This window comes from Mobula birostris, chromosome 6, assembly GCF_030028105.1.
Source record: "Mobula birostris isolate sMobBir1 chromosome 6, sMobBir1.hap1, whole genome shotgun sequence".
NCBI lineage: Eukaryota > Metazoa > Chordata > Chondrichthyes > Myliobatiformes > Myliobatidae > Mobula > Mobula birostris.
Window position 1 is genome coordinate 97,371,284 of NC_092375.1, and position 13,782 is coordinate 97,385,065.

Consider the following 13,782-nt stretch of genomic DNA (forward strand, 5'->3'; position numbering starts at 1 on the left):
TGGCAAAGAATTCCACAGATTCACCACTCTCTGGCTAAAGAAATTCCTCCTCATCTCTGGCCTAAAAGGACGCCCCTCTATTCTGAGGCTGCACCCTCTGGTCTTAGACTCTCCCACCACAGGAAACATCCTCTCCACATCCACTCTATCGAGGACTTTCACTTTTCGATAGGTTTCAATGAGGTCAACCCTTATTCTTTTGAATTCTAGTGAATACAGGCCCAGAGTCATCAAAGCACTTTTCATATGAGAAGCCATTCAATCCTGGAATCATTTTCGTGAACCTCCTTTGAACCCTCTCCAGTTTGAGCACATCCTTTCTTAGAAAAGGGACCAAAACTGCTCACAATGCTCCAAGTGAGGTCTCACCAGTGCTATATAAAGTTTCAACATTACATCCTTGCTTTTATATTCTAGTCCTGAAATGTATGCTAGCATTGCAATTGCCTTGCTCACCACAGACTCAACATGCAAATTAACCTGTAGGAAATACTGCACAAGGACACCCAAGTCCCTCTGTGCCTCAGATGTTTGTATTTTCTCTCCAGTTAGAAAATAGTCTACCCTTTTATTTCTTCTACCAAAGCACATGACCATACACTTTCTGACACTGTATTCCATCTGCCTTTTCTTTGTCCACTCTCCTATCGAAGTGCTTCTGCACCTCTCTACTTCCTCAAAAGTACCCGCCCCTCCATCAGTCTTTGTATCATTCACAAAATTTGCAACAAAGCCGTCAATTCTATCACCTAAGTCATTGACATATAATGTAAAAAGAAGCGGTCGCAACACAGATCCCCTGTGAAACATTACTAGTCACTGGCAGCCAACCAAAAAAGGCTCCTTTTATTACCACTCTTTGCATCCTGCCAATTAGCCAATGCTCTATCCATGCTAGTATCTTTCCTGTTAAACCATGGGCTCTTAAACTGTTAGGCAGCCTCTTGTGTGACACCTTGTCAAAGGCCTTCTGAAAATCCAAGTACACAACATCAACTGATTCTCCTTTACCTCGCCTGCTTGTTATTTCTTCAAAGAGTTCCAATAGGTTTGTCAGGCAAGATTTTCCCTTGAGGAAATGCATGCCTGCTATGGCCTATTTTGTCATGTGCCTCCAAGTACTCCAAAGACATATCCTTAACAATCAATTTCAAATCTTCTCGACCACTGAAGTCAGACAAACTGACCTATAATTTCCTTTCTTCTGCCTCTCTCCCTTCTTTTTGCAATTTTCCAGTCTTCCGGAACCATTCCAGAGTCTAGTGATTCTTGAAAGTACATTACTAATGCATCCACAAGCTCTTCAGCCACCTCTTTCAGAATTTTGGAGTGTACATCACCTGGTCCAAGTGATTTATCTACCTTCAGACCTTTCAGTTTCCCAAGAGCTTTCTCCCTCGGAATGGCAACTTCACACACTTCTGACCCGACATCTGGAACTTCAACCATACTGCTAGTGTCTTCCACAGTGAAGATTGATATAAAACACTTATTCAATTCTTCTGCCATTTCCTTGACCCCATTACTATCTCTCCAACATCGTATTCCAGTGGTCCGATATCTAAACTTGCCTTTCTTTTGCACTTCATGTATCTGAAGAAACTTTGGTATCCTCTTTAATATTAATGGCTGGATTACTTTTGTATCCCGTTTTCATCTTCTTAATGACTTCTGTTACCTTCTGTTGGTTTTTTAAAGCTTCTCAATCCCCTAATTTCCTTCTATGCTTTGCTCTATTATATGCCCTCTCCTTGGCTTTTATATTGTCTTTAATTTCCCTTGTTAGCCATGGTTGTATCATCCTTCTTCCTCTTTGGGCTGTATATATCCTGTATCTTCTGAATTGCTTCCAGGAATTCCAGCCATTGCTGCTCTGCCGTCATCCCTGCCGGTGTCCTTTTCTAATTAATTCTGGCCAACTCCTCTCTCATGCCTCTGTAATGCTCTTTAATCATTGATCATGTGGATAGTCAGAGACTTTTTCCCAGGGCTGAAGTGGGTAACAGGAGAGGGCACAGTTTTGAGGTCTCTTTAAATCTCTTACTAACTCTTCCTTCAGTTAGTCCTGACGAAGGATCTCGGCCTGAAACGTCGACTGTACCTCTTCCTAGAGATGCTGCCTGGCCTGCTGCGTTCACCAGCAACTTTGATGTGTGTTGCTTACAGTTTTAAGGTGCTTGGAAGTAGGTTCAGAGGTGATGTCAGGGGTAAGTTTTTTTACGCAAAGAGTGGTGAGTGCGTGGAACGGGCTGCCGGCAACGGTCGTGGAGGTGGATATGACAGGGTCTTTTAAGAGACAGGTTCTTGGATAGGTACATGGAGCTTAGAAAAATAGAGGGCTATGGGTAACCTTAGGTAATTTATAAGTAAGTACATGTTCGGCATAGCATTGTGGGCCGAAGGGCCTGTATTGTGCTGTAGGTTTTCTATGTTTCTAATCCTGTAATACTGATACACCTGACTTTAGCTTCTCCTTCTCAAATTTCAGGGTGAATTCGATCATATTACGATCACTTGCCCTTTAAGCACTTTTACCTTATACTTTCTGATCAATTCCAATTCATTGCACAACACCCAATCCAGAATAGCTGATCCTCTAATGGGCTCAACCATGAGCTGCTCTTAAAAGCCGTCTCACAGGCATTCTAGAAATTCCCGCTCTTAGGATCCAGCACCAACCTGATTTTCCCAATCTACCTGCATATTAAAATCCAAGATTACTGTAATCTCCTGCCTTCTCCCCATATCCCTTCAAGCCCTGACTAGTCAAGAACCTATCAACCTCTGCTTTAAATGACTTGGCCTCCACAGCTGCCTGTGGCAACGAATTCCATAGATTCACCACTCACTGGCTAAAGAAATTCCTCTTCATCTCCATTCCAAAATGACATCCCTCTATACTGAGGCTATGTCCTCTGGTCTTAGACTACCCCACCAGAGGAAACATCCTCTCCACATCGACTCTATAGAGGCCTTTCAACGTTCAATAGTTTTCAACGAGGACACCACTCATTCTTCTGAATTTCAGTGAATACAAACCCAGAGCCATCAAACGTTCCTCATATGACAAGCCTTTCAATTCTGAAATCATTTTTGTAAAGTTTTCCAGTGTCAGCACATCCTTTCTAAGCTAAGGGGTCCAAAACTGCTCACAATACTTGAAATGAAGCCTCACCAGTACTTTATAAAACCTCAACTTTACATCCTTGCTTTTAAATTCTAGTCCTCTTGAATACTAACACCACATTTGCCACTAACTCAACCTGCAAATTAAACTTTAAGGAACCCTGCATGAGAATTCCAAAAGTCCCGTTGCACCTTGAATTTTTGAATTTCCTGACCTTTTGGAAAATAGTAATGCTTTTATTTCTTCTACCAAAATGCATGGCCATACACTTCCCAACACTGTATTCCATTTTAAGGAAACCATCTTGACCTTGGCCTATTTTATCACGTGCCTCCAAGTACCTCGAAACCAAATCTTTAACAATCAGCTCCAACATTTTCCCAACCACTGAGATCAGACTAACTGGTTCTCTTCTGCCTCTCTCCCTTCTTGAAGAGTGGAGTGACATTTACAATTTTCCAGTATTCCAGAACTATCCCAGAATCCATTGATTCTTGAGAGATCATTACTAATGCCTGCACAATCTCTTCAGCCACATCTTTCAGAACTCTGGCCCAGGTGACTTATCTACCTTCAGAAAGCTCAGCTTCCCAAGAAACTTCTCACTTCTGCCCCCTGACACTCTCGAACTTCCAGCATACTGCTAGTGTCTCTCACAGAAGAGTAATACAAAATATTTATTCAGTTCATCTGCCATTTCCTTGTCCCCCTTTACTACCTCTCTACCATCATTTTCAATCAGTTCAATTATCTACTCTCATCTCTCATTTACATTTTATATATCTGAAGAAACTTCTGATATCCTGTCTAATATCACTAGCCAGGTTACCTTGGTATTTCATCTTTTCCTTCTTTATGACTTTTTTTTTTAGTTACATTCTGTTGGTTTTTAAAGCTTCCCAATCTTCTAACTTCCCATTATGTTTTGCTCTATTTAATGCCCTCTCTATGGCTTTTATGTTGGCTTTCACTTCTCTTGTCAGTCATGGTTGCATCAAACTAGAATACTTCTTCCTTGGGATGTATCAATCCTGTGCCTTCTGAATTGCTCCCAGAAACTCCAGCCACTGCTGGTCTGCCATCATTCCTGCTAGTGCTTCCTTTGAATCAAATTTGGCCAGCTCCTCTGTCATGCCTCTGTAATTCCCTTTACTCCACTGCAATACTGATACATCTGACTTTAGCTTCTCCTTCTCAAATTGCAGGGTGAATTCTATCACATTATGATCACTGTTTCTTAAGGGTTCCTTTACCTTAAGCTCTCTAATCAATTCTGGTTCATAGCGCAACACCCAATCCAGAATAGCTGATTCCCAGTGGGCTCTACCACAAGCTGCTCTAAAAATCCATCTTGTAGGTATTCAACAATTTCTCCCTCTTAGGATCTGACATCAACCTGATTATCCCAATCTACCTGCATATTGAAATCCCCCATGACTATTGTAACATTGCCTTTTTGATATGCATTCTCTATTTACCATTGTAATTTGAAGACCACATCTTTGCTACTGTCAGAGGTCTGTACATAACTTCCATCAGGACCTTTTTACCCTTGCAGTTCCTTAGCTCTACCCACAACAATTCTACATCTTCCAATCCTATGACACCTCTTTCTAAAGCCTTGATTTCATTTTTTACCAACAGAGCAACCTCACCCCTCTGCCCATCCTTTGATACAATGTGCCTCTTGGAACATTAAGCTCCCAGCTCTAATCTTCTTTCAGCCACGATTCAGTGATGCCCACAACGTCATACGTGCCAATATGTAACTGTGCTACAAATTCATCTACCTTATTCCGTAGACTGTGTGTAATCTTCCAGAAATAGTAGGGGACAGAGGGTCCAGTGAGATGGAGGAACTGAGGGAAATACATGTTAGTAGGGAAGTGGTGTTAGGTAAATTGAAGGGATTGAAGGCAGATAAATCCCCAGGGCCAGATGGTCTGCATCCCAGGGTGCTTAAGGAAGTAGCCCAAGAAATAGTGGATGCATTAGTGATAATTTTTCAAAACTCATTAGATTCTGGACTAGTTCCTGAGGATTGGAGGGTGGCTAATGTAACCCCACTTTTTAAAAAAGGAGGGAGAGAGAAACCGGGGAATTATAGACCGGTTAGCCTAACGTCGGTGGTGGGGAAACTGCTGGAGTCAGTTATCAAGGATGTGATAACAGCACATTTGGAAAGCAGTGAAATGATCGGACAAAGTCAGCATGGATTTGTGAAAGGAAAATCATGTCTGACGAATCTCATAGAATTTTTTGAGGATGTAACTAGTAGAGTGGATAGGGGAAAACCAGTGGATGTGGTATATTTGGATTTTCAGAAGGCTTTTGACAAGGTCCCACACAGGAGATTAGTGTGCAAACTTAAAGCACACGGTATTGGGGGTAAGGTATTGGTGTGGGTGGAGAGTTGGTTAGCAGACAGGAAGCAAAGAGTGGGAATAAACGGGACCTTTTCAGAATGGCAGGCGGTGACTAGTGGGGTACCGCAAGGCTCAGTGCTGGGACCCCAGTTGTTTACAATATATATTAATGACTTGGATGAGGGAATTAAATGCAGCATCTCCAAGTTTGCGGATGACACGAAGCTGAGCGGCAGTGTTAGCTGTGAGGAGGATGCTAAGAGGATGCAGGGTGACTTGGATAGGTTGGGTGAGTGGGCAAATTCATGGCAGATGCAATTTAATGTGGATAAATGTGAAGTTATCCACTTTGGTGGCAAAAATAGGAAAACAGATTATTATGTGAATGGTGGCCGATTAGGAAAAGGGGAGGTGCAACAAGACCTGGGTGTCATTATACACCAGTCATTGAAAGTGGGCATGCAGGTACAGCAGGCGGTGAAAAAGGCGAATGGTATGCTGGCATTTATAGCGAGAGGATTCGAGTACAGGAGCAGGGAGGTACTACTGCAGTTGTACAAGGCCTTGGTGAGACCACACCTGGAGTATTGTGTGCAGTTTTGGTCCTCTAATCTGAGGAAAGACATCCTTGCCATAGAGGGAGTACAAAGAAGGTTCACCAGATTGATTCCTGGGATGGCAGGACTTTCATATGATGAAAGACTGGATGAACTGGGTGTGTACTCGTTGGAATTTAGAAGATTGAGGGGGGATCTGATTGAAACGTATAAGATCCTAAAGGGATTGGACAGGCTAGATGCAGGAAGATTGTTCCCGATGTTGGGGAAGTCCAGAACGAGGGGTCACAGTTTGAGGATAGAGGGGAAGCCTTTTAGGAACGAGATTAGGAAAAACTTCTTCACACAGAGAGTGGTGAATCTGTGGAATTCTCTGCCACAGGAAACAGTTGAGGCCAGTTCATTGGCTATATTTAAGAGGGAGTTAGATATGGCCCTTGTGGCTACGGGGGTCAGGGGGTATGGAGGGAAGGCTGGGGCGGTGTTCTGAGTTGGATGATCAGCCATGATCATAATAAATGGCGGTGCAGGCTCGAAGGGCCGAATGGCCTACTCCTGCACCTATTTTCTATGTTTCAAGTATAGCACCTTCAGTCCCTTTTCATCACCTTTTTTGATCTTGTCCTACAATATACCACTAAAGAAGTAGCGGTAGAAACTCAATAGCAGCTTAAGGTCTTTGAGGTAGAAGCTGAACGACCACCTTTGTGCTGCATCTTTTTTGGTTTTCCAAGCAGTTTGGAGCAGTGATACACAGACTGTTGGATAATAGATTTGGGATCCTGCAGCAACCACTAACAAAGCATTCAACGGTTTCTCTCACCTATGGGTTTATATATAAAATGATTCTGTCCCAATGACGTGCATCAAAGAAGAACTGAAATATTTTCGAGAACTAACCTTCGCCATCTGTGAATTTGGAACTTGCAGCAAATTCAGAGTCTTCCGATGAGTAACTGGAACTTTCATGGGCAGATACATGGAGCAACCTTTAACAAAACACAAGGTGTGCATCACAGCAACGTTAATAACCACATAGGCTGGTATATCAGGCCTACTAAACTCTGAGAATGAAGGGCATCTCATCATTAATTTGGAAACTGTGCCCATTAACTAATCTACAGGGTAAATACCGTTACAAGTCAAATGTTAGTTCCTGTCCAGCTTTGATTTCAGATTTTCAGTACCCCAGATTTTTTGATTACCACTCATTTTTGATTACCACTCATTTGAGATGTGAATTAGCCAAGATAGACTGGCAAATGACACTTAAAGGGTTGACGGTGGATATGCAATGGCAAGCATTTAAAGATCGCATGGATGACCTACAACAATTGTTCATCCCAGTTTGGCAAAATCAAGGAAGGTAGTGCACCCGTGGCTGACAAGGGAAATTAGGGATAGTATCAATTCCAAAGAAGAAGCATACAAATTAGCCAGAAAAAGTGGCTCACCTGAGGACTAAGAGAAATTCAATGTTCAGCAGAGGAGGACAAAGGGCTTAATTAGGAAGGGGAAAAAAGATTATGAGAGAAAACTGGCAGGGAACATAAAAACTGACTGTAAAAGCTTTTTTAGATATGTGAAAAGAAAAAGATTGGTTAAGACAAATGTAGGTACCCTACAGACAGAAACAGGTGAATTGATTATGGGGAGCAAGGACATGGCAGATCAATTGAATAATTACTTTGGCTCTGTCTTCATTAAGGAGGACATAAATAATCTTCCGGAAATAGTAGGGGACAGAGGGTCCAGAGAGATGGAGGAACTGAGGGAAATACATGTTAGTAGGGAAGTGGTGTTAGGTAAATTGAAGGGATTAAACGCAGATAAATCCCCAGGGCCAGATGGTCTACATCCCAGAGTGCTTAAGGAAGTAGCCCAAGAAATAGTGGATGCATTGGTGATAATTTTTCAAAACTCTTTAGATTCTGGACTAGTTCCTGAGGATTAGAGAGTGGCTAATGTAACCCCACTTTTTAAAAAAGGAGGGAGAGAGAAACCAGGGAATTATAGACCGGTTAGCCTAACATCGGTGGTGGGGAAAATGCTAGAGTCAGTTATCAAAGATGTGATAACAGCACATTTGGAAAGCGGTGAAATCATCGGACAAAGTCAGCATGGATTTGTGAAAGGAAAATCATGTCTGACGAATATCATAGAATTTTTTGAGGATGTAACTAGTAGAGTGGATAGGGGAGAACCAGTGGATGTGGTATATTTGGATTTTCAAAAGGCTTTTGACAAGGTCCCACACAGGAGATTAGTGTGCAAACTTAAAGCACACTGTATTGGGGGTAAGGTATTGATGTGGATAGAGAATTGGTTGGCAGACAGTGGGAATAAGAGTGGGAATAAACGGGACCTTTTCAGAATGGCAGGCGGTGACTAGTGGGGTACCGCAAGGCTCAGTGCTGGGACCCCAGTTGTTTACAATATATATTAATGACTTGGATGAGGGAATTAAAGGCTGCATCTCCAAGTTTGCGGATGACACGAAGCTGGGCGGCAGTGTTAGCTGTGAGGAGGATGCTAAGAGGACGCAGGGTGACTTGGATAGGTTAGGTGAGTGGGCAAATTCATGGCAGATGCAATTTAATGTGGATAAATGTGAATTTATCCACTTTGGTGGCAAAAATAGGAAAACAGATTATTATCTGAATGGTGGCCGATTAGGAAAAGGGGAGGTGCAACGAGAACTGGGTGTCATTGTACACCAGTCATTGAAAGTGGGCATGCAGGTACAGCAGGCGGTGAAAAAGGCGAATGGTACGCTGGCATTTATAGCAAGAGGATTCGAGTACAGGAGCAGGGAGGTACTACTGCAGTTGTACAAGGCCTTGGTGAGACCGCACCTGGAGTATTGTGTGCAGTTTTGGTCCCCTAATCTGAGGAAAGACATCCTTGCCATAGAGGGAGTACAAAGAAGGTTCACCAGATTGATTCCTGGGATGGCAGGACTTTCATATGATGAAAGACTGCATGAACTAGGCTTATACTCGTTGGAATTTAGAAGACTGAGGGGGGGTTCTGATTGAAACGTATAAAATCCTAAAGGGATTGGACAGGCTAGATGCAGGAAGATTGTTCCGGATGTTGGGGAAGTCCAGAATGAAGGGTCACAGTTTAAGGATAAAGGGGAAGCCTTTTAGGACTGAGATGAGGAAAAACTTCTTCACACGGAGAGTGGTGAATCTGTGGAATTCTCTGCCACAGGAAACAGTTGAGGCCAGTTCATTGGCTATATTTAAGAGGGAGTTAGATATGGCCCTTGTGGCTAAAGGGATCAGGGGGTATGGAGCGAAGGCTGGGACGGGGTTCTGAGTTGGATGATCAGCCATGATCATACTGAATGGCGGTGCAGGCTCAAAGGGCCGAATGGCCTACTCCTGCATCTATTTTCTATGTCTATGTGTCTATGTTTCTCTGATGTTGTCCGAGTGTTTCTAGCACTTTGTTTTCCTTTCACTTACACACCAGCACCTGTCACGGGATGACAATTTTGGGATACGGGAACCATGTAGACTATGTTACACTGTGGGGAAACAGAAGAATGAGGCATAAGGTTAGCTGTAAGTATTGAAAAACTGAGACCCTCAGGGAGTTGAAGAGAGCCTCCATTCCAACCACTGAGTGTATGATGGACTCTATGGGGACCATCTTGTTGAGTGGTGAGGTGATTGCCCAAAAGGTACAAAAGGGTGAATCCATTAGGGGTGATATGTAGAAGTATGCAATGGGCTAAATGGCCACCTCTGTACTGCATCTTTAATGATTTTGCAAGCAATTTGGAGCAGTGATATACAATGTATCACACATGATGCTGCAGGAACAAGATTACCATCAGGACTCAAGGGACTGAGTTAAAGGGAAGGGTTAGATGGACTGCGCCATTATTGTAACACACATAAAATGTTGGAGGAATTCAACAGGCCAGGAGAAGAGTATAGTTGACATTTTGGGCTGGGACCCTTCATCAGGACTCGGTCTGAGATGTCAACTATTTACTCTTTCCTAATTTTCTAAGATCTTCTAATTTTTTCCATAGATGTTGTCTGGCCTGCTGAGTTCCTCCACTATTTTGTGTGCATTGTTTGGATTACCAGCATCAACAGATTTCCTCTTGTTTGTGCTTGGGCCATTATTGTGCTCAGTTTTGGTCATCTCGTGGTAGAAGGAATGTGGAAGCTTTAAGGAGGGTTCAGAGGAGATTTACCTGGATGCTGTCTGGATTAGAAAGCATGTCTTCACAAAAAGTTGAACTAGCTGGGGCTTTTCTCTTTGGAGTAAAGAAGGATGAAAGCTGACTCGGTATAAGAGGCATCAACAGGGTGGACAACCAATGCCATTTTCCCAGGATGGCAATGGCTAATATGAGAGCACATACGTTTAAGGTGATTGGAGGAAAGTAATAGGGGAAAGTCAGAGGTAAGTTTTTTTAAACACAGAGAGTGGTAGGTCCATGGAACACACTTTCAGGGGTGGCAGTGGTAGAGGCAAATACATTGGGGATATTTACAAGACCCTTAGAAAGGCATTGGATTAAAGAGAAATGAAAGGCTATGTGGGAGGGAAGCGTTAGATTGATCTGAGTAGGTAAAAGGTCGGCACAACATCGTGCTATGCTGTATTGTTCTATGTTCCCCCTTTACTCCTTGGAGTGTAGGAGACTGTAGATTTATGTAAAATTATAAAGGACACAGATAGGATGAATGGTCTTTTATACAGGAGTTGGAAATCGAAAACCAGAGGATATATCTTAGGTGAAAGGTTTAATAAGAATCTAAGGGGCAATTTTTTTTTTTTGACACAGTGAATGGTAGATGTATGGAATCAAATGCCAGAGGAAGTGGTGGAGGCAGGTTCCTTAGGTTCATTTAATAAGTATGTGGACAGGTATACGGATGACAAGAGTTCTGTAAGCCAAGTGCTGGAAATGGGATAAGGAGGATTACACTGTAAATCTTGGTCGGCATGGACACTGTACAGCATGCTGCATGTGATAAAGTGCCTCCAGATTCCGGCTTCTGCAGTGGCTTGTGTCTTCATTCTGAAGACAGCTTCCACTGGTGTTTCAGCAACACCATTTCTGGCCACAAGGCCCCAGAAACTGTTCCCAACCCTGCTGAAAACCACTAACTTTTAGCAAGTTACCTTCGGCGACGCTCACAGACTGTTCCAAGATCACAAGTCCATGGGATGGGAGCAGGACTGGTGCCAACAATCACATTACCACAATCAATTGGCCTAAGTTTTTAAAAATCAATCCTTATTTATGAGTATCTATTGCAGATACATCACAAAAGAAACTTCAAGCAAGTTTCTGAAAAGAGTGCAACTGTCTCAATTGTGAAAGGTTTTAATTACTTGGTAATTCCAGTCCTGTTGCTTTGGCCACCATCTTGATCACGTCCTTCGTTGTGTGCTCAGCCTCAAACATGTGATGCATTCCTGGTTTCCAGGAAGTTGGAGGAAGTCGCTTCGATACAGGTGTTGTACTTTGTAGCAAGTGATTTATGTACTGCATGAGCTCATCTTCATTGTCAACTGTATTAAAGAAAAATCAGGAAAAGTCAAGCAAGTGCAAATGGGCAAAGCAGATTAGGGAGCACCGGAGGGCTGGTAGCTCAGCTACACTTACTTTAATGTAAGGGATGACTGTCACAAATAAGTCAGATGAGCTCAGAGCTTATAACAGCACCTGAAACTTTGACATTATTTTAACCGTTGAAATGTGGCAACACTGGCAGCTTAATGTTCGTGGGTAAAGATGTTTCATACGTGACATGCGAGTGGTTACAGAGGAGGGGGAGTTCCAACGTTGATTAGGGACAACATACTAACAATAATTACAGAGACATCCTGAAGGGATCATCCAAATGGAATAAGAGGCGTGATGAGTTTGCTAGTGTTATGTTACAGGCCTCACTATAGTTAGTGGGAATTAAAGAACAAGACATTCAAGAAAGGTGCAAGCACAAGAAAAATGCATTTGCAATTTTTTTAATGCTAGAGGTGAAAGGTTTAATAAGAACTTAAGGGGCAACTTTTTCTTGACACAGTGCCAGAGGAAGTGGTGGAGGCAGGTTCCTTAGGTACATTTAATAAGTATGTGGACAGGTATACAGATGATAGGAGTTCAGATGGAAATGAGCTGATATCAGCTAAGATATCTATCCCAATATCAACTGAGATTACTTCAAGCGTGGTGCTTCAATCAGGTACAATTTGTCAAACATGTCCAAGATGGTTTTTTGCGACCTACGTGAGATAAGGCAGTACGCAGACTCATCTTAGGAAATGAAACTGGGCAGGTGTATCAGTGGGAGAAGACTTTGGGAACAGTGAACACTAGCCTACAAGTTTCAAGGTTATTAAGGAGAGGGATAAGATTAATTTTAAATTGAGAGAAGTCTGATTGTAATAGTGTTAGCAAAGACCAGATGAAAGAAGACTGGAAACAGATACTTGGGGTTAAAATAAAATTAGAGAAGGGCAGTCTTCAAAAGTAAAGGAGTTCAGAGCCAGTAAGTCCCAGTACAGGTGAAAGGAAAAGATGGCTAGAAGACAAAGGATATGTGGAAAAAAAGAGAAAGTATAGCATATATAGATAAATGTAATCTCCTGAGGAATATGGAGTCTGTAGGAGAAAATTTAAGAAAGGTATTGAGAGCAAAGAGGGGCTATGAAATATCATTGACAAACAAGATTAAGGAAATTTCCAAGATATTCTGTATGCACACCAGGAGTGAGAGGGTAATCAGGGGAAAAGTGGGTCACTTTGGAACCAAAAAGAGTGAATAGAGCCAGGTGACATGGATGAGGTTTTAAATAAATACTTCTCATCAGTATTCACCAAGACAAAGGATGTGGAAGACAGTGAGCTCAGGGAGGGGTATGTAGTTAATCTGGAGCAAGTCAGTATTAAGAAGGTGGAGGAGTTTGACTTTCACAAATCTCAGGCTTGTATAATGGCTTCGTCTATCTAAGCAGACAATGGATGTGCCCAGTTTAGGACTCAATTGCCTCTCTGGGGCGCAAACCTGGGCGATGATTATGGAGGTCCTGGGCTGCCCAGACATCAAGATCCCCCCCCTCAGCCTCGCGGATGTGGTCCAAAGGAATGTGAAGCAGTATATTTGGCATCAGCTTGGCTGCAGGAGCTGCCGGGAGGTGACATGATACGTCAACCAACCGCCTCAGGGGCTCCACTCCGGATTTGTGTAGGGTTTACTCCTTTGCCTTCTCTTCTCCCGAATATACCCACAAAGCAGTGGCATCTGTAACCCTGGATAGGGGCCCATACCGGGTACTGTCAGCCGGAGCCAGCTGAGCCTAGGACTCATGTAAGGCAAGGTCGTCATGCCCTGTAGTAGTGCCATATGGAGCCACTACCCACTACCTAGTCAGGCTTGAATATGGTGACATATATGTACTTTGATATTACATAAATTTACTATGAACTTGAATGAAAGGGTGGTTAAATCTCTGGGGCTAAAATGGTATACATTCAAGAATGCTGTGGTAAATAAGGGAGGAGAACTGGGGACCTGATGGAGATTTTTGCATCTTTACTAGCCACAAGTGTGCAGGAGGACAGCTTTTTTTATTGAAGAGATCAAGTAGGACAAGTACAGGCCAGTGAGCCTTACACCAGTGGGAGAAAAATTATTTGAGAAAGTCCAATAGATAGGTTTTATGTACATTTGGAAAGGCAGGCATGATCAGGGAT

The 13,782-nt window shown here is 42.7% G+C and overlaps 1 protein-coding gene across 5 annotated transcripts in view; it reads right to left on the minus strand.

Moving 5' to 3' along the window:
• The window catches only part of LOC140199215 (phosphorylase b kinase regulatory subunit alpha, liver isoform-like), a 213,253-nt gene that overhangs the window by 78,138 nt on the left and 121,333 nt on the right, over positions 1 to 13,782 (minus strand). For all 5 annotated transcript variants that reach the window (XM_072260901.1, XM_072260902.1, XM_072260903.1 and 2 more), the window contains exons 20-21: positions 11,418 to 11,597; positions 6,951 to 7,039 (exon numbers count right to left, since the gene is read on the minus strand). In XM_072260901.1, coding sequence (XP_072117002.1) covers positions 6,951 to 7,039; positions 11,418 to 11,597 — 269 coding nt within the window. The remainder of the gene's footprint in view (positions 1 to 6,950; positions 7,040 to 11,417; positions 11,598 to 13,782) is intronic.